Genomic DNA, 18,327 nt, shown 5'->3' with positions numbered 1-18,327 from the left:
TTGCTTCCACCAACTATTTTAGCCAAACCCCAGAAGTGAACGGTCCGAAGTTCGAACGCTGCTCATGGCGACTCTCGTTCGCACCCAAGTCGTACAGCCCGTCGAACAGGACGAAATCCTTCGAACTTCCGTTCCAAAACCATTTCCCAGCGCAGACGAAAGAGAGCAACTACTTCAAGAAGCACTTTTGGAAGAACTTGCCGGGGAGCAAGTAGAGTATGAAGCTCATGCCAATGGGAGCATATCGCAAAGCAAGCCGCAATCGACGGCAGCGCTACATAATGTAGACCATATTGCGCCAGAAAGACTGCTCGTGAGTGATGGATACCTTAACGATGTGTCTGTGAATAATCCTTAGCTCAATTTTGCAGACTGTTATCATGCCATCAATCACTGCCGTACAAAATTCGTGTCTCATGACACTCAACAATTTGTTATCTGTCCCTAGAAGATGGCAGCCAATTGTCCCAGACAGGCGCCATTCGATGCCAGCTTCTATGCACTTCGAACGGACGCCGCAATCATACTCCGCGCTCGAGACGCTTGTGTTAAATCTCAGAAATCATGATGGTGGGGAGATACCCCGCAAAGTCCTGGATGACCACACAGCTCTCCTAGAAGAACTTAGGGATCGAGTCGATGCCCTGGCGCCTTCTATGAACAGACAGGATGCACATTTTGCACAAGTCATAGTATCACTCCTTTTGGACTTGGACCAGTTGCCTGCAGTTTCTCCCCCTTTGGATTTAGCCCTTCAAGCATCTTCATCCACTTCTCCTGACCTTGTCGTTCGATATCCCGCTGATCTGTTAAGTACCCTGAAAAAGCAGCTTGGCGATCTGCAGTTGGAAGGGAGGGCAAGGGCAAACACTCTCTCCCCGCAATCCCCAGTACAAACTGTACAAACTGCGCTCCTTTGGTCCAAGATTGAACGAAAACTAGAAGCTGTAACGGCACTTTGTAAAGATCGCGCCGATTCCCACCGTTCCCCCTCCTTAGATCACCTCCCCCCACAATATGACCATGCAGGCCACGACTTCGAGACACCCCCAGAATACGATGCTGAGTATCAATCATCTTCCGAGAAGGCTGGCATACAGCCACCACGGTCGATACCATCTCCCAGCATCCCCAACGAAAAATTGCGCATGGATTTTGATGCCGTGATGCTGGCAATCGAGCGCCTGTATATCGTTGCACCCCAGCTACACAACCAACGAGTGGAATTGAAGAGCGCCAAGCTCGCCCAAATGGAGCGTGCACGGCTTGAAGGTCCTAAAGTCCAGCCTTCTTTATCTAAGGGCAAGCAGAAAGCTCATGACCGGGATATGCGCGACCTTGACCATATGCTTGAGCTCATCCGGAAAGCGTCAGACCGCAAGTTGACTGATCAATCGGTTGTCATGGATAGCACACGAATGATCAGGTTCAGGCAAGCAAGGCAGGAGTACGAAAATCAGGTATTTCCTATCTGCTTTGACTGGAGACAATCGCTTATCAAAGTAATCATTCCAGCGAGGTGCATTCGTCGACCATCTTATCCAACGCTCGGGAGCCGGGCGATTGCATGACCAAGATGCCATCCTGCAGCCCAAAGTTAGAGCACTGGATGAACTTGTCACGCTCCCTGAGTTCATTCGCGAATCAATGTCGGGTATCCCATCCGAGTCGCGCCAACATAAATCCCCTTCTGGAGATGCACCCGAGGAGCCGGTTCCTGACGTTTCGGCAATGACTCACAAAAAGTTACGCAGTCGAAGCATATCTGCCCCACAATGGTTACGCCCTGCAGCGGAATTTAGCCGACGGCTGTCTAAGAGCACCAGCAGACCGGGCTCGTCCCACGGGCTTATCCAATCTGGAACCGAAGAGTCGCAGCAACAAGGTAAACACTTGGACATTATCATCGACAAAACTAACCAAAGTTTTGCAGGGAGCATTGCACTCAATGTTTCATATGTCGCCGAATATCACGAGACCTTGAGACATGTCCTGGTCTTCGTAGCAGTATCAGGCATTCCCGTTGACACAGAACTACAGGCTGAAGTGTTGCCAACGTCATCCAGTGGGACAGAAGGTGATTGGTTGGTGATTAGGAGTTCTTGGGCCTCCTCGCCTCCACTAAGCTTACCTGTCCAAGTCACCCCTGGAAAGAAAGATGTTCAAATTCGCCAAGGACACTACGAGCTCAAACTTGGGATTGCGAACCCACAGACGGCGAGGTCCTCTTCATCCGATGAACCTACCCCGTTGATGTCTGCTGAACAACTCCTATCATCGAAGCCAACATCCTGGTCCTGCATATCTTGCTCGCTCCCCCTCGTCCATTACCCAAAGTTGTTCAAATACCGTGACCTCCCATCAGAATATTGGGAAGAACTTGTCGATGCCTGGATGTGCCATGCAGACCAAACACTACATAATCACACCGCGAAGCATGGACGTGGTTTCTGGCCAGAGGATAGCGAGGCTCTGGTTGGAGGTGGCTATATTCTCTTCCAGCAATCGGCAATAGTATCCAACAACGTCTCCTGCACCGAACAGCCCCTGGTAAATATATATCTCTTATTGAACTCGTGCTATTGTAGGACGAACAAGAAGGCCGACGTTGGGCTTCCACCAGCGGCTGCTAGTCGATCGTCGGTGCTCTGCCTTGATACCTTAGAAGCCCCCGCAGGTTTCTTTGCACTATCAAGTAGTGGGGTATGCGTCGTGAGACTGCGGCAAGTTTCACTTTCGGTTGATACAAAACGTCCAAAATCGAACGCGGGGCAACTCGCGAGTCACTCTTTCAAACAACTCTCTTCACTGAGGATCATGTGATGGGAGCTACGCTCGAGTGCACAATTTTATAACTTTTTTTTCTCCTTATCAATTTTGATGGTAAACTGATTTATTATCTTTAGCGAGATGGAGAGTCGTGGCTGGCACGATGTATATGCGGCGCAATAATTGGTCGGCGGCATGAGCGACACGACCCAGACGGCACAGCTTCAGGGATGTACCGTTTGTTCAAGTATGCGGTGCGGCCAGTGAGCCAAACAGCGGAGTTCGTAGTCACAGTATACCTATATTAGTGTGCTGACGGCCTTAACAGAATTCCCCGATTTCCAATGTCTGCATTCATCATGCAAGATATGCTCGAGCATGTGTCTGCTCATGCAACGTACCGCTTTGTTATCTCTGATGAAGAAGAGGAGCGGCCGCGAATTTTGGTTTGTTGTGATCTTTAATCATATTGTTTAGATTTCTTACACTCCGCGTAAGGTATGGCTGTTCAAGCCGAGGATTCGAGTTTCGTATATGCTGCCTACGTCATACCTTATTCCGAAACAGGGTTCCATCGACGCGTCAAAAGTGTTGTACAAAATTTTGGGGCCGTCGTCGTCAACGATGGCTTTGAAAGAGTGCGTGATCTTTGATGAACATTAATTCATCCCTCTGACCTCTTGTACGTAGCCTACTGTCTCGATACCCCGGATTTCCTCAAGCAGAGCACCTCTTCTATCCAATCGACGTTTGTCGCAAGCTCGCAGGGCTATTGACGGAGAGCACCCATTCGTATCCAGAGAACGTGAAGACAATGACGGGCTTGCACGTTGGCTGGTTAAATCGCGGATCCTGATAAGTGGATATCCTACTTCCCTGTTTTTGCACCAAATCGAGTGATGTTTATTGGACGCTCAAGTTGTCGGAACAACTGTCATATGATATCATAGGTAATAACCTAGGCATAGGTCTACATCATACAAAATGCTGCCACCACGCTACGAACACGTAGTGTCGGGCAAAGTTGAATTTAGGGGGTTTCGACTGCACTGACAATTGTATTTGTTCTGGCAATAAAGACAACGCTGCACGCAAAGTGTTGCTTTGGATTCTCTGCGCATGGGTGCGGAACTCGGAGCACGTTGAGAAGAACGTCCTACAGATTAAGTATACTAAGTAAATATGCACAGTGGTGGTACACAAGGAGGCATGCGAAAGTGATACACGGGGTGGGTTACACCTCTTGGCTGTCAAGGCTTTGTTTCTTGCTTTTTGCAGGCAGGAGCTAATCGAAGCCATTTAAAATGATTGAGCAGCTGGTAAAGGAAAAAAAACGTACTGCAGGGTTGATGTAAGGTACGACACCACCCTCAGAGATGATCACATCTCCGAGCAGTTTACTCAACCTGAGGACGAAGTAAGTCAAGACTGCGGCAAGTCAGCTAATATAGGGGCGCACTCTTCATCATTACGAATGGCTAGTTGAAGGTGACGAGGGTTGATGCGACGTTTCTTGTTGTCACGAGCTGCATTTCCTGCCAACTCCAAGATTTCAGCTGACAAGTACTCTAGTACGGCAGCAAGGTAGACTACAAAACACGCGTCAGTTTCAATGCGAGACTAAAACACTTGGCAACCCACCGGGTGCGCCAGACCCAATGCGCTTGCTGACATTGGATTTCCTCAACATGCGATGAATACGGCTGACTGGGAACTGGAGGCCAGCTCTAGTAGAACGCGACGTGGACTTGGTTTCTTCACTCTTGACCTTGCCGCTGACCTTACCCTTGCCGCTTGACTTTGCAGAAGGCATAATGAAGAGTGTGTAGTGGTTGGTTGAAAAAAAAGGTAGAGCAGGCAAAGTTTTGAGTTGAGATGGGTTAGAAGGTAACTAGCTAGACGGAACGCTGTATTTATAGTCCACAGTCTAGACGCGCGCCACAATCAACAAAGACGCGTCGTAGCCAAATAAGTGTAAAGTCACGTGAAGGTATATATAGGAGATGTCGTTCGCGCCTCCCGAACGTTGTAACCGCCATCCCTCCCGCACTGTTGAGTTATCATAGTAAATCTCATAATTTTCGCCGATATGCCACCTAAACCCACGTCAACTGCTGGTAAAGCCCCAGCTTCTGGTGCTGCCACTAAAGCCCCTATCAAAACCACCGAGGGTACTGCTAAAGCTGCGAAGAAGACCTCTAAGACTGCCACAGCCCCAGCCGCTGGAGAGGAAAAGAAGAAGCGGAAGAAAGTCCGCAAGGAGACCTACTCTTCTTACGTCTACAAGGGTAACGCGTCACTCTACTAGGCAGAAAGCTTTTGGTCTGACATGTTTTTTCAAAGTGCTCAAGCAGGTACACCCAGACACTGGCATATCTAATAAAGCTATGGCAATCTTGAACTCGTTTGTCAACGACATTTTCGAACGCATTGCTACGGAAGCTTCAAGTATGTACTTTTCACCTTCTTTCGATCTCACTTAACCGTTAATTTTAGAGCTCGCTGCATATTCCAAGAAATCGACAATTTCATCTCGTGAGATACAGACGGCAGTCCGTCTCATACTTCCCGGAGAGCTTGCCAAGCATGCTATCTCTGAGGGCACAAAATCCGTGACCAAGGTAAGATTTACGTCACTCTATTCGCAAACTGTCCCTAACGGCTGAGACAGTTCTCGAGCTCTGGCGGCAAGTGAAGAACCCTATGTTATCAGCTGTATCGTTAGGCGTTGTATTAACTCTATTATCTTTATTATTATTTTATTGGGATCTAGTGCTCTTGTCGTTTTTCGTTTGAGCGATGGCTACTCCCATTGACGGCAGTGACTTCGAGTCCGAAAGTGAGGTCACTTAATTTGTATCCTAGACATTGACACTTTCAGTACTCATACAGGTACCTCTGACTCTCGTACTCTGATTTCAGACCAAAGCACGCTGCGGACATGACTGCCTAGGCCATTTACGTCTTGGCCCATCTTGGATGATCTAAAAGTACATTCTGCTTGTCCATCGGGCGCACGTGTAAACCAAATGTTGTCAAGAACCCCAGTTCCTTAAAGCGCCCAAGTCAGGGTTACGACGTCGTGTTTCCTATCCATCCGATAATCTGTCAACCCCCTTGTAAGAGGTAATCACTCAAAGGAACTTACCTGTGGACTCCAGACCTGAATCTTCTCTTTATTTCCAATGTTTGAGGGCTTTCAAACACATCTGTGGAATATCCTTCTTCTATCTTAATATCTTTGACACCCCGAGGTCGAAAGTGCGATTCAGACATGTTAGGGATGGCCGCATTCGGGGTATCAATCCGGGTTGTGCTCATAGTAGGAATGCGTGGCTGTGAGCGGAGTGGGCCCCCCGGTGTTGAGTGTTGAGCTGCTATCTGTTGAATGGCCCTCGTGATCGTCATCACATCGCCCTTCTGGTCTACCCCATCAAACATCTCCCTCCCGTTCTTCATCCACTTTTTGCGCTCCTTATCGTACAGTCCTTCCTCGCAGATCTTATCCATCGTAACTTGTACGAGATCGTCCAGCACATCTCGCTTACGCGAGGGATTTGTACCCATCAGGTATTCCAACAGGTCTTGCGCATCTGACATTTGTATAGCTTGGCAAGTGATTCACTGAGGACTTGAGCCGAAGACCAGGGCGATGGTCGTCGCAGATAGACAGGTAATCTAATCCAGGCAGGCTATCGGACATCATTCTTATTCCCAGAAGAACCCATTATGATTCCCCTCCTGAAAATTTGGTAAACGATACCATCTTGATCAGTCGTGTCTGTGTCTCAAACTTTAAAGCTTTAGGGCTGTTGAACTTACACTTCATGCGTCACAACTCTTTCAATTCACAATCTCGAGCAGTCCAGAACCCTTCATGAAGTCGCGGTAGTACTATTGACGAATCGGATGAGCCCGAGCACTTCTGATAAGTCTGGAGCTACTGCCACCTGACTGAATGACTACAATGATTACGATCATGGCGCTCAGACAGTACTGCGGCATGTCCGAAGTTCTACAACATCAACTCCGAGTCGTATGCCACGTAATATCGATTGAGCTGCATTTTATCTATGAATGCAGACGATGGAGCTCCTCATCGCGCTCGTATCAGCTTTTCAGGTCATTGCAGCACCGTTCGCACTTTCGGAAGAATGAACGGAGATGAAGCAACTGACTCGGGGTTGCCGGGGAAGTAACTAGGTTTGTCATAAATGAGTTGCACGAGGTAGTCTGCTGATCTTCGAATGCAACACGGGCAACCTTGATCAAGGCTAGCGCTCACTCAACTTCCGATGTCCGTAATTTTCGAGTCCCCCATAAGGTGGTTGACGAGCGCAACCTGTTTCTCTGCACACAGTAGCTCAGGATATTCTGGACTCTTCAAGATCTTCAAGTTTACAATCAGGCTCGGAGAGATCTATCATTATTCCGAGTCTGGTAAAGTTGTTCCGAGGTCGCTGAACGGTCGCGCGCCATCGTACTACAAGATGGAAGTATCATCTTCCTTCTATTTGGTCTGCCTAGAGGTACTGAGAATACAAAGGTCAAGATTCTATCCTACATCCTGGAAATCCATGCATGAAGCGACTCAAACACGACTTCCAGCTTTCATCTCCGTCGGCTTCTGTAGGGCCAACCTGTGATTGGACGAGAACTGAACGTTAGCTCGGTCCGAGCATTGGCGAAATCGCCGCGGCTGGGGGAAGACCTTTATGGCCCAGATGTGACCAAATACTTATCTCGTCTGAACAATGCCCAGTTAATTTATATAGCGCTAAACATCGGAACTGTACGTATTAGTCATCTCATGTTTTCCAGACTCATCCATTGTGATTTCTCAGCATATATGACTACGTCACGGCGAGTCTTCGCCATGAAGTTCCGAAAAGATTTGTTGGGTATTCCCTCAATAGCTCATGACAATGGAATGTATGTCTCCCAAATTCGATCCAATCACGACGTAGCAACATCACCACTGACGTATAATGACATCAACGTTTGTTCGTGCTCCGCTCAATCAGCCCAGCAACCCGCAAACAGATCGACCTGTCGAACTTTGTACACTAGGACATGAAGCGCTTGTTGATGTCACAACTTCAAGGCCAGAATAGAAGGTGGGTGGTTCAACGACGTTAAACCTTTACCCTATCTTCGTATGGTCCGTCCAGGGAGAACCACTTTCGCCCGGCTGAAGATCGCCTTTGAACAAAATTTTTATGAACCATTAGCCGTTCATGTGAGCCCAGACCACCACAATATTGGCCAAACACGCGGTCTGCATCACTTGGCTCCATCTCGCCGTAGTTGCTGTATTCTTATCTGAAATAACATCTAGGTACAACAAACGTTCACGATATGGGACGTACCATGTACCCCTGAAGCGAATCGAATCGTACCGAACCTCCGGAGTAAGCTACGTTATTGCCAGTTGTGACATCACAAGGCACGGCTAACAGCGTCGGACAACGACCCTTGAAAGCCCTTTGAGCAGACTTTCATGTGTATACGAATGATTCGGTCGCCCTCAGGAGTACCGGTCCGCGTGAACATATGATGCACTCGGGTTGCTCTCTGAAACTCCTTCTGACAATATCAATTTATCAGTTGGTTGCCTATGGATGATACATGATTGATGATCATTCTACGGTTCCACGACTCTCGCGGGTTGGCTTGAAAAGTTTCAACTAGAAGAACTTCTAATACGCATACGAATTCGAAGCCCAGATAGTCGACCGAACGCAAATATATGACTAACTTCACGATGTGACCGGGTTTTTTCACAAGTTGGAGCTAGTTTGACGCAAAGATTTGCGGGGAAATCTCGCTGCAAACATGCATCTGTTTTGTCATTTCTTGTCCGCTTCGCCTTCCTTATTTCGATCATGCATGAAAAAATAGATTGAGTTGCTACCTTGCGTTAACCGCTTTTCTTCACCGATGGGGCCGCTGATCACAGGGTGGCATTCTGTATCGACTCAGAAGCATCCAATTAGCTCCACAGGTAGTCTTGTCGCCTATGGCATGTGCAACCCCGAGTCGGATGATAATGCTGGCGATATCTGTGTTGGTTTAGTAGGATCCGGCACCAATGCTCGCCCCTCTTCGTTTCCTCATAAACACCGAAGGGAAATCGTTCACCGATGTTCGTCCCCTCATTTTCTTTTGCTAGAAGTGCCACGTACTGGTGATTAAACTAGATCCGCAGCCGAATAGTAAGCCCTAGACTTACCACCATTGTAACAAAGACCCTCCGATTCTAAATGGTGCGATTACTAGTATCATATTATGCGCATCGTGACGCATGGCTCGATAAATGTTGTGGCGAACCTAAACCATGTAGCCTTGTTACCGTGTCTTCATCATGCCGGTCAGGTGTTCCCATTAGAGTGGATATTAAAAACGTACCAGAATGATTTCGGTGGCACATATGCATGGTTTGAAACCGCTGAACCTGTTAACTCGGCTGTAGCCGCATGGCTGCCCCAGGCCCTGGTATCAGCTTGTCATACCCTGCTTGTCGAATGAGAGCGAGTGGACGTGTGCCGAATGTAATCACGGTCTAGTGTTGATGATCGTCTGCTGTCACGAGTAACGACATATGGGCAACCAATCTGAGGTGGCACCTAATCACTAGCTAGTCTTTATCCGGAAGATACGGCCCGTCGGTAAAAATTTGCCGCTTGGAAGGTCGCCCCTGTATCGGGTATTCCCGATAGCATCCCGCTTGGTAATCTGATAATCAGAAAATCACTCGATTTTGCCTCAACATATCTTGTTGCGCCTAAACTATACTACATACTTACTATGAAATTTGAATCAATAAAATTTGGTAGAGAAATGATTGCCAAGAACTATGTTAAGTTTAAGATTCATGTCTTTCTATCACGCTTGCCTATTTTTTGTCTAGTCCTTGTCTCCGAGTAAAATATGATCGGCGGTCGGGCCTGAGGCAAGATAGGCTATCTTTGGGGCTGGTCATCGCTCACTACACTAACCCGGCCCAGAGCATTGGGAAATGGTATGTGATCCATAACCTGATAAGTATCTACCATGGAATATGCTATTCCACGATGGACTCTGAAAGGTAATTTAGTATTTTCCTCACATGGAGACGCAAACTGCCAAACGGAATTCATCTGCAAGTGCTTCCTAGATATGTACATAGATTTACAACCTCTTGACTTCTCCACGTTGTCGTGAGAACAGTGGCGGTCTCAGGTTTAACGCCCCATCCAGCCCTGATAACGACGCATGAGTAGGGTTATGATACCAAGCTGCGAAATATACATACACCATCAACAACCAACAATTCGCCACAGACATATTGACTTGCGCCGCTGGCAAGGAACACTACTGGACCAGCAAAGTCCCCGGGGTTACCCCACCTCCCTGCTGGTATCCGCTCGGATATCTGTCTGAGGCGTATGGGGTCCGCTAGCAGCCTTTCGTTCCTAAAGGTATATCAAAAGGTGATCAGACCGGAGAACAAAAGTAGACGCCAAAGGGCCGAATGATAGCAGTTTGTAAAGAGAATAAAATGTGCGAAATGAAGGCTCAGCCGGCGGGAAGATGTCGGTGCTGTTAAACCATCACTAACGTCACGAGTTCGCATAACAGGCGTGATTTCACAAGATACTCGAGCGATAACAAGAAAAGACATACGTACATGTCTGTGGCAATATACCCCGGGCAGATGCCGTTCACTTGAACGTTATGCTGGCTCCATTCGTTACTGAGAGCTTTTGTGAGTTGGCCGAGTGCACCCTTAGCGGCGGCATAAGCCGGGACGGTAAGGCCGCCTTGGAATGTCAACAAGGAACAGAAATTAATGATTTTCCCCCTCCTAAGCGGAACCATGTGCTGGCCCGCCGCTTGTGATAAAAGCCACACGGATTTGAGGTTCACGTCGAGAACCTAAAATGAGTGGAGAGAAACATGTACAACTTGAGAATCTGATGCCGGGAAGGTTAAACAGAACTTGAGGGAATGACCTACATCATCCCAGTCCTTCTCCGGGAAATCGACACTCGGCGATCTCCGCTGTATTCCAGCACAGTTGACCAGAACATGAATACTACCGCCCATGAGCTCCAGTGCCTTGGGGAAAAGTTCCCTGACAGAATCCAAGTTGCTCAAGTCGCAATAGACGACTTGGGTGTTCACACCTAGCGCTCGAATGGAGTTCACTGTGTCCATATTCGGCTCCACACCCGGAGAGGGAGGGCGCTGAACAACACATATTGAGGCACCCGCTTGAGCTAAAGCCAAAGCACACGCAGCACCTATGCCTGTCGTTAGGTCAACCGCGAGAGCAAGAACCAAGATAACAAATTGAAAATGCCTTGATCAGTTGAAGCGAGGTTCTAGGCGAGGAACAAGTACATTACCTCTGGTAGCTCCAGTGATGAGGACATTTTGGCCTGCCAGAGCAAAAAGTTGTAGAGATGGTACATCGGAAGGGGTTGGATCCATTTTGAGACAGATTCACATAGATTGGAGACTCGCTTCAGGGGATTTTATATTGTCGCGGGCAGTAAGTATAACATTTTGTTGACCAAGATTTGATTTTACCCCGCATCGGCTCACGAGCCGAGCAACCGGCAGCGAGATTTCGATAAATGTTTTTTTTTCTGGTAAAAATGGAGGTTATAATATATTTGTCCCGATTTGGCCATATACCGGAGTTATTGATTCGCATTTTGCAAATACGTTTGCGGCAAACCGGACCGAACGAATCTTTCCCAATCTGGTTGTATGATAAGTTGAAGTTCTCCTCACGAGATTGCTCCTTCTTGCAACTTTATATTGTATATATAAGGTCACCGGTTGATACTAGAATGCAGTAGTACGTCCCTTAAAACTTTCCCTCCACCCATCACAATCATGTCTCCTGCTACCGTCCAATTGCAACGTGCAGCCGTCCTTCACGGTCCCAGGGACCTTCGTCTCGAGGAACGCCCATTCTGGCCTCCACAGTACAACTATGCACAAGTAGCAATACAGTCAACCGGACTGTGCGGAAGCGACTGTGAGTCTTCTCTGCGTTTCAAAAGTTTGAGCTTCGAGCAAATTTCCTAGTACACTATTACCTAGAAGGTCGCAATGGTGATTTTGCACTCCAAGCACCCCTCGTCCTTGGCCATGAATCAGCAGGTGTGATTACTGCTGTCGGTCCGGGTGTGAAAAATCTAGTCCTCGGTCAACGCGTCGCAATAGAGGCCGGCGTTATGTGCAAGAAGTGCAATTATTGCCAGACTGGTCGTTACAATCTTTGCAAGGACATGCAGTTTGCCAGTAGCGCAAAGACCTTCCCTCATCTTGACGGGACACTACAAGACCGGATGAACCATCCAGCGTACGCCATTCATCCGTGAGTCCCCAATATAGTTGTTTCTCTATACACTCTAACTCCTCATCAGACTCCCTGACAACTGCAGCTTTGACCAAGCCGCCTTGGCTGAGCCTCTGTCAGTTTTGATACATGCTGCTAGACGAGCCAAACTTGCTTCAGGTCAACGTGTTCTCGTATTCGGTACGGGTTCCATTGGCATCCTCGCTTGTGCACTGGCCAATGTATATGGTGCCTCTCGGGTCGTTGCCGTTGACATTAACCAGACGCGACTGGACTTTGCGAAATCGCATGGTTTCGCTTCACAAACATACTGCTTGCCCAAGGTTGACAAGGCCAGAACGCCCGAAGAGCAGCTTCGACGTGCAAAAGACAACGTCTCGACTATCTTGTCTAAATTTAACGAACCTGAGGGCTTCGACGTAGTCTTCGAATGCACGGGCGCTGAACCCTGTATCCAGATGTCAATTCACGTAAGTTCATGGTCTGCGAAGCTTCGATCACTGCTGACTTGCGACTTTCAGGCTGCTGTCACAGGCGGCAAAGTCATGTTGATTGGAATGGGGTCACGGAATGTGATGCTTCCGCTTTCTGCAGCAGCCCTGCGTGAAGTAGACATTCAAGGTTCCTTCCGCTATGCCAACACGTACCCTGAAGCTCTCAAGCTGCTCGGATCGGGCAAACTCCGCAATGTCGAAAAACTTATTACACACCGCGTTCCCTTGGCAGATACCACGCGAGCTTTTGAATTGTTGGCTCGTGGCAAAGACGAGAATGGAAATATGGTGATGAAGATTATAATTGGGCCTTCATCATAGTTCTCGTTTATCTATTTTCTCTCATCTTTATTTGTAGTGGACGGACTAAAGAGCTGCAAATGTTGTAGTGTAATTTTTCATATTTCAGCACAGGCATCTTGGATAATCCTATGGGCATTTGTAAGTTATTTACGTACGCGCCCTTTTGCAATAAACAAATATTTGCAGCCATATTTTCTCCGAATGTCACCGTGGACGTATTTAATTAGAGCTCTGCCGCAAGGGTGAGGTGAATGGAAACGAAGTGCTGTCTCGCGAATTCTTCTGCAACAAGTACATTTTGTTACCCTGAGCCGGCGGAATTTGGTGTTTGCTTGCGAGACGGATCGGAGCCGTGACTGTAGTAATTACATTAGGTATGAAGTCAACATGTTACGTCGTACCTGCGGGTACCACAGCATGCAACGGCTATCATTGTTCCCAGTCGCCGGAGTATGGAAAAACTCCGCAAACTTCAAAAGTTTGAGTTGTCCCAGCGTCAGCGATACTCTCCCCGAAACCACTGGTAGCCGACTGGCCTCTAGAATGAGGAGAGCTATCCCACTCCAGAATTCAGGTACATGAAAAGGAGACAATGATGGCTAAGTCGAGCGCACGAGTTGATCACCAGTGATCACCTGTATCGGCAAATCAGGCGTTTTTGTTGCTTTTCCTCAACAAGACGTAAGTGACCAAACTATGTGGATCAACCTGCCTCAAAATTCGAAGCAAAGTGAGGTTACCTGGAGGTTACGTCGCTTCGCCGACGATGCCGCTAGATCGAACACTATCCTCAAAAATAAAAAGTGTAGAGCCTCACGCAATGCACTTACCTCCATTGACACACCGCGGAAAAGCTTCCATGCCGCAGGTTCACGAGAAGCGTACGTCTTCTTCTCCCGCGATGATTGAAAGGCGCTACAGATGTACAAGGAAAGGAAGCCGAAGGTCTGGTGCCATTATCTTTTGCGGGTTTGCAGCGGAGGCAATTTTTTTGAGTTCGAGAAAGTCCCATGCGCTGAAGACGTAGGGACGCGGGGGTGAATCTTCAACAACGGTATGTGTTATTTCAGGGGCGCATAAATTCCGTCCTGTGGTAACTGTTATCGCTTTGGTGGGGCTAAATTCCCTTAGCTCATACGCGCCTTCAGGACAACCGGGGCCGAAGTCGATGGGAAAAAGAAGGACAAGCACCGGTTGAACCAATGTTATCATGGCCCGGGTTCGTGATGTGCTATAGCTGGCAGAGCCATTACCCTCACATGAGCAATGATCCGTTTTATGCATTTGCTGTTCCGTTCTACGGATTTGATTTCGTCGTTGCAGCGAAAGATTGATGTCCATGCACGCGCCACCGAGAGAACACCCTTGAACGATGTGTTATACATCAATGACATGGAACGAACTATCCGAGTCCACGTATTTAGGATGCTATATTGGTTGCTGAGAGAAGCAGCGGAGCGGGCGGATGTCGCAGCGTGTGCGAAATGGGTCAAACAAGAAGGGAAGAAGTAGCAGTCTCGGGTTGGTAGTTGGTCAGCCGGACTGCTTTAAGTCGCAGTATGTTTTTACGGTGGCCACTGATTTTGGCTTCGCGATTGCAATGACTTCGCAACTTCGGAATGAAACATGTGAGCAAGATTGCTATATCTAAACCGCTGGATGCTCACATGTGTGCATACCGTCTCACATTATTATCGGTTAGTTGAACCCTAGAAGCTTGTTGGGGTACATACTCTTATCTGTTACATATACCGAAGGTCTATATTCATGTAACCGAGACATGTTCATGGTCAGAAGCTGCGAGTGCGGATAACCGCGCGCGTCGTGAAGCTGATACCTGTAACAAGATACTAGACAACCGCAGTCTAACAAGATACGGTTTACGATCCCAATCATGAATCCTATTTCTGTACGGCGATGTCCAAGTGAATTCCTGCTCAGTGGCTGCGGAAAAGTATTACCGCTCTACTTCCACTCTATCTACTTTTGGCGAGTTAACAATGATTATTCTGAGACATGGTTGAGACTCAATATACCCAAGAGGTAAATCGTAGCGCAGGGCTCCTGTGCCTAGACGTTCCGGTAGAGGGTAGACGAATTTGTTCCTCATAGGTTTCGGTTTCTGCCGCGTTCCTCCTTTATCGCGGTTGCGGTCATTATCATTTGATCAACAGTGAGTGACATGTATATCAAGACCCGGTGAAGGATCCATGATTTCAACTTATCAGTCACTGACGGCCCGCGTGTCAGTTGCGATAGAGTGATGAGGGAGAGAATCACACCCTTGAGTCCAACGCCGTCGTTATCGTTTGTGACGTAGGCACCTCGATGGATGATACCATCACTGCCTTCCCATGCAGATACTTTTGTCGATGCGGCAACATTGTCCAGCATGCTATAAAGTCAACGATGTCGTCAACAGGACGAAGTGTATGAAGAAAACTCACAATGAAGTCCAACTAGTATCACCAGTGACGAACCCAAGGACGCTCAAACCTTCGATATACTTGCCGGTGTTGTAAGTAAACAGCCAGCTAGATGAAGAACATGTGCAATCCTGAGCATTGATCGTGTTAAGGACGAGATCTCCAGAATTCATGTTGCTGGCCTTGATGAAGTCAGCAGAGAGAATTGCAGCATCGGTGTAAGTGCTATTTCTAGCTGTAGACGCGAGGTAGGCCGAGAGACTAAGCATATATCAGTGGTGATTTGCTTTTGCTTTGGTAAAGCACAGAGGCATCCGCTATATAGAGGCTTTGTCGGACCAGATGAACTCATTTTAAGATAAAATAATATCAAACCATACCCAGTAGTGATAGAGTCCCTAACTCCGGTGTAGTCACTCGATCTCCGGGCGCATATAGTCCAGCCTCACCACCATTGAGTGAACATAAGTTTCTCAACACCCCAAAAACACCCCCGCGTGCCATAGTTTCTAGCTGTATATTAGACAACACCTCAGCAAATTAATAATTCATTAACATACCGCCATTAAAAGATCCTTCATGTTACATATTGGTTATACGGGATCCGTTACCACTGATGTACACAGGAACTCACTAGTTCGAGACGTGCTGCTAAGTTGCAATGGCATGATTCAACAGATTTGGATTGTCATATGCGCGGTAGCCAAGCCATAGCCCACCACCTGCCACAGGAAATCAGCGTTCAGAAGCAAACTACAGGAGATAGAGGCATACATTGCATCATCATTATACCGGCAGTAGACGAATTATATCACACATAATCTCAAGATCATCGTCACAAGAACGAAACTTATCCTGCCTCACGCGATACAGGTCATAGTAAGACGGTGTTCCAAATCTAAAAGGATACACGCACCCGTACTGATCGTACCCTGCATATAAGCTAAAGGTAGCATGCAAGCTATCTGTTACTGCTTGTTGATTTGTCGAAGACGAAATTACTAGCCATCGCCGAAAACGCGTTTACATTTTACCAACATCCAAGTTCTTGAGATAATGTATTATGAGCTGCACTTGAGTGTACTGGCACCGTACGATGCTTACCACTAGAAGAGCCTGTGCCAGTGACAATAACGGTGTTGGTGCAGTTTTGGGTAATTGAGATATGGTTTGGAAAAGAAAGGAAAATACCAGGATCCTGTGTACAGCGAAAGTTAGCGAATATAAATATGTCGCAAGACAGGGACAAAGTTCCACTAACCCATCATGTAGACGGTGCGTTCAGGTCTTGTACAACTGCGAAGGGAGATGCAATGTGATGGTCGCATGGTGCATCACAAACCATGCCAGTGATCATCCAATTGAGCATGGCTTGCAGCTGTGAAGCTTAGCTCGACTTCACCGTGATGCAGCGTTAACACAATTCACATTAATCTCCGACTTCTGGCAGGTCATGCGCTGCGAATAACAGTTAGTCAGCAAGTGTTTAAACAAACAAGTCAGCAACCTGACAGTGACAAACAGTTCGGACTCTCGGGGTGACACTAGTACTAGCTCACGGTGTCCTTGTTAGCCTACGGGCAAACGCGTCTTCACTGGCCTCGAATGGCGCTTCCAGATCTTACTTACATCGCTGCCCCCATGATCAAGCAAAGTGATGCTCCCTTCCGGCTGCTGACACAGCGACATGGAGCAACTCTCGCGTATACGCAGATGCTTGACCCTCACAAGCTTCTTGAGGATCGAGATTACCTTGAGTTTCATCAGCGTGATTTGACTTTTGGTCGCGATGCTGGTAACGAGACGGATGGACCGGTAGTGGTCCAGCTATGTGGTAATGACCCTGAGATCATCGTTCAAGCTGGAAAGAAGATACAGGGCTTGTGCAGCGGTATTGGTGGGCATAATGCCTCGAGTGAAATGTATTAGTAACTGAATCGACTGCAAAGTTTTTAGATTTGAACCTAGGATGCCCACAAGAGCATGCCCGTGAGGGTCACTACGGTGGTTATCTTCTAGCCAAAAAGGATTGGCCACTCGTTCAGACCATAGGCAAGCAGTTTCAACCTTATCGAATACCTTCTCAATTGGTAGGCATGTGATCCTAGTTTCTGCGATGTCCCACCTATTGCAGCCACCGACTTCCGTAAAACTACGTCTCTGCCCTTCATCGTCACCCCCATCATCTACAGTTGAATTTGCCGCCATTCTGGAACATGCAGGTGCATCTTGGGTAACTCTTCATGCGCGTCACGTATCCGCCAGACGACGGCGTCAGGGTGCCGCAGATTTAGATGTGGTTCGCACTCTGAAGACGGCACTCAGAGTACCAGTCGTGAGCAATGGCAACGTTCGTACATGGGAGGATGTACAGAGGAACAAGGAAGAGACCCGAGCTGATGGCATCATGGTGGGAGAAACCTTGCTAGGCAATCCTTGGTTTGTCCGCTGTCCTTTATCTCCTGGTACCATGTCGTTGATCATACATGAACAGCATATTTGCAAATGTCATCCCAGATCCTGTTCAAGTATCTCTTGAATACCTAGAAATATGCAAAGAACTTCCTGATATTGCGACTCATAAGACTATCGAGACTCATGTCAGACATTTTATTGAATTTCAGTGGTACGTCGTTCATGCAGCTTTCGTCGCGCAATCGCATGTCTTACTGCCGCCGTCAGCTCTCGGCGGCCATGGTACAATAAATTTCGCACAGCACTGCCTGCATGTGAAGGGATTCATGACATCGAGCACTTACTACGCACAAAAGTGACCAGATGGCGGGGCAAGGCTGCATTCAAAAATCATGACGCATGCACCGATGATCTGGAATATACCACGGATTGAAACGTACCATTTTGAACCAGATTCTCCCCCTACTTGCCAAAATTACAGGTAGTCTTCGTTATTCCATTGCGTTCTATGTCACTGCATAGCGGTTGTGTCATAACCATGATGTACAGAAAGAAAACGACTTGA

The 18,327-nt window shown here is 47.7% G+C and overlaps 7 protein-coding genes across 7 annotated transcripts; 4 read left to right on the top strand and 3 right to left on the bottom strand.

The window, feature by feature from the left end:
* Positions 1 to 380: 380 nt before the first annotated feature.
* On the top strand, positions 381 to 3,625 carry F5147DRAFT_575297 (HECT-like ubiquitin-conjugating enzyme-binding-domain-containing protein; the record flags this gene model as incomplete). The annotated part of the gene is made up of 7 exons (XM_041431266.1): positions 381 to 1,460; positions 1,516 to 1,871; positions 1,926 to 2,550; positions 2,907 to 3,049; positions 3,098 to 3,215; positions 3,268 to 3,407; positions 3,460 to 3,625. The coding sequence occupies 7 exons, from the start codon at positions 381 to 383 to the stop codon at positions 3,623 to 3,625; spliced, it is 2,628 nt and encodes an 875-aa protein (XP_041293794.1).
* A 378-nt stretch (positions 3,626 to 4,003) lies between these two features.
* Positions 4,004 to 4,693, bottom strand: F5147DRAFT_836478 (histone-fold-containing protein; the record flags this gene model as incomplete). The annotated part of the gene is made up of 4 exons (XM_041444001.1): positions 4,411 to 4,693; positions 4,229 to 4,358; positions 4,109 to 4,175; positions 4,004 to 4,054 (listed from the first exon to the last, which is right to left on the bottom strand). Exons 1-4 carry the CDS (start codon positions 4,580 to 4,582, stop codon positions 4,004 to 4,006), a joined length of 420 nt encoding a protein of 139 aa, XP_041293793.1. The 5' UTR covers positions 4,583 to 4,693.
* A 109-nt stretch (positions 4,694 to 4,802) lies between these two features.
* Positions 4,803 to 5,558, top strand: F5147DRAFT_690890 (histone-fold-containing protein). The gene is made up of 4 exons (XM_041437102.1): positions 4,803 to 5,057; positions 5,113 to 5,217; positions 5,266 to 5,390; positions 5,441 to 5,558. Exons 1-4 carry the CDS (start codon positions 4,859 to 4,861, stop codon positions 5,462 to 5,464), a joined length of 453 nt encoding a protein of 150 aa, XP_041293792.1. The 5' UTR covers positions 4,803 to 4,858; the 3' UTR covers positions 5,465 to 5,558.
* A 4,086-nt stretch (positions 5,559 to 9,644) lies between these two features.
* On the bottom strand, positions 9,645 to 11,321 carry F5147DRAFT_690875 (uncharacterized protein). The gene is made up of 5 exons (XM_041437101.1): positions 11,160 to 11,321; positions 10,768 to 11,060; positions 10,439 to 10,686; positions 10,064 to 10,223; positions 9,645 to 10,010 (listed from the first exon to the last, which is right to left on the bottom strand). The coding sequence occupies exons 1-5, from the start codon at positions 11,242 to 11,244 to the stop codon at positions 9,993 to 9,995; spliced, it is 804 nt and encodes a 267-aa protein (XP_041293791.1). The 5' UTR covers positions 11,245 to 11,321; the 3' UTR covers positions 9,645 to 9,992.
* Positions 11,322 to 11,514: 193 nt separating this feature from the next.
* On the top strand, positions 11,515 to 13,112 carry F5147DRAFT_690871 (GroES-like protein). Its single transcript, XM_041437100.1, has 4 exons — positions 11,515 to 11,800; positions 11,851 to 12,142; positions 12,192 to 12,594; positions 12,646 to 13,112. The coding sequence occupies exons 1-4, from the start codon at positions 11,656 to 11,658 to the stop codon at positions 12,937 to 12,939; spliced, it is 1,134 nt and encodes a 377-aa protein (XP_041293790.1). The 5' UTR covers positions 11,515 to 11,655; the 3' UTR covers positions 12,940 to 13,112.
* Positions 13,113 to 14,922: 1,810 nt separating this feature from the next.
* F5147DRAFT_141478 (uncharacterized protein) lies at positions 14,923 to 15,670 on the bottom strand. The gene is made up of 3 exons (XM_041428242.1): positions 15,369 to 15,670; positions 15,204 to 15,316; positions 14,923 to 15,152 (listed from the first exon to the last, which is right to left on the bottom strand). Exons 1-3 carry the CDS (start codon positions 15,614 to 15,616, stop codon positions 15,028 to 15,030), a joined length of 486 nt encoding a protein of 161 aa, XP_041293789.1. The 5' UTR covers positions 15,617 to 15,670; the 3' UTR covers positions 14,923 to 15,027.
* Positions 15,671 to 16,952: 1,282 nt separating this feature from the next.
* F5147DRAFT_575348 (FMN-linked oxidoreductase) lies at positions 16,953 to 18,195 on the top strand (the record flags this gene model as incomplete). Its single annotated transcript, XM_041431267.1, has 5 exons — positions 16,953 to 17,244; positions 17,277 to 17,406; positions 17,442 to 17,786; positions 17,842 to 17,973; positions 18,030 to 18,195. The coding sequence occupies 5 exons, from the start codon at positions 16,953 to 16,955 to the stop codon at positions 18,193 to 18,195; spliced, it is 1,065 nt and encodes a 354-aa protein (XP_041293788.1).
* Between the last annotated feature and the right edge of the window lie 132 nt (positions 18,196 to 18,327).

This window comes from Suillus discolor (assembly GCF_016758755.1).
Source record: "Suillus discolor strain FC423 chromosome Unknown F5147scaffold_22, whole genome shotgun sequence".
Taxonomy (NCBI): domain Eukaryota; kingdom Fungi; phylum Basidiomycota; class Agaricomycetes; order Boletales; family Suillaceae; genus Suillus; species Suillus discolor.
This window is presented reverse-complemented; position numbering and strand designations above follow the sequence as displayed.

Coding starts and splice junctions, on each gene's coding strand:
- F5147DRAFT_690890 (XM_041437102.1), top strand. CDS start 4,859: ATGCCACCTAAACCCACGTCAACTGCTGGTAAAGCCCCAGCTTCTGGT. Junction 5,058..5,112: donor CTCTTCTTACGTCTACAAGG/GTAACGCGTCAC, acceptor GTTTTTTCAAAG/TGCTCAAGCAGGTACACCCA. Junction 5,218..5,265: donor CATTGCTACGGAAGCTTCAA/GTATGTACTTTT, acceptor CGTTAATTTTAG/AGCTCGCTGCATATTCCAAG.
- F5147DRAFT_690875 (XM_041437101.1), bottom strand. CDS start 11,244: ATGGATCCAACCCCTTCCGATGTACCATCTCTACAACTTTTTGCTCTG. Junction 11,061..11,159: donor CATCACTGGAGCTACCAGAG/GTAATGTACTTG, acceptor ACCTAACGACAG/GCATAGGTGCTGCGTGTGCT. Junction 10,224..10,438: donor GGGTATATTGCCACAGACAT/GTACGTATGTCT, acceptor ATATACCTTTAG/GAACGAAAGGCTGCTAGCGG.
- F5147DRAFT_690871 (XM_041437100.1), top strand. CDS start 11,656: ATGTCTCCTGCTACCGTCCAATTGCAACGTGCAGCCGTCCTTCACGGT. Junction 11,801..11,850: donor CGGACTGTGCGGAAGCGACT/GTGAGTCTTCTC, acceptor CAAATTTCCTAG/TACACTATTACCTAGAAGGT. Junction 12,595..12,645: donor GTATCCAGATGTCAATTCAC/GTAAGTTCATGG, acceptor TGCGACTTTCAG/GCTGCTGTCACAGGCGGCAA.
- F5147DRAFT_141478 (XM_041428242.1), bottom strand. CDS start 15,616: ATGCTTAGTCTCTCGGCCTACCTCGCGTCTACAGCTAGAAATAGCACT. Junction 15,317..15,368: donor GATACTAGTTGGACTTCATT/GTGAGTTTTCTT, acceptor TTGACTTTATAG/CATGCTGGACAATGTTGCCG. Junction 15,153..15,203: donor CGACGGCGTTGGACTCAAGG/GTGTGATTCTCT, acceptor GCGGGCCGTCAG/TGACTGATAAGTTGAAATCA.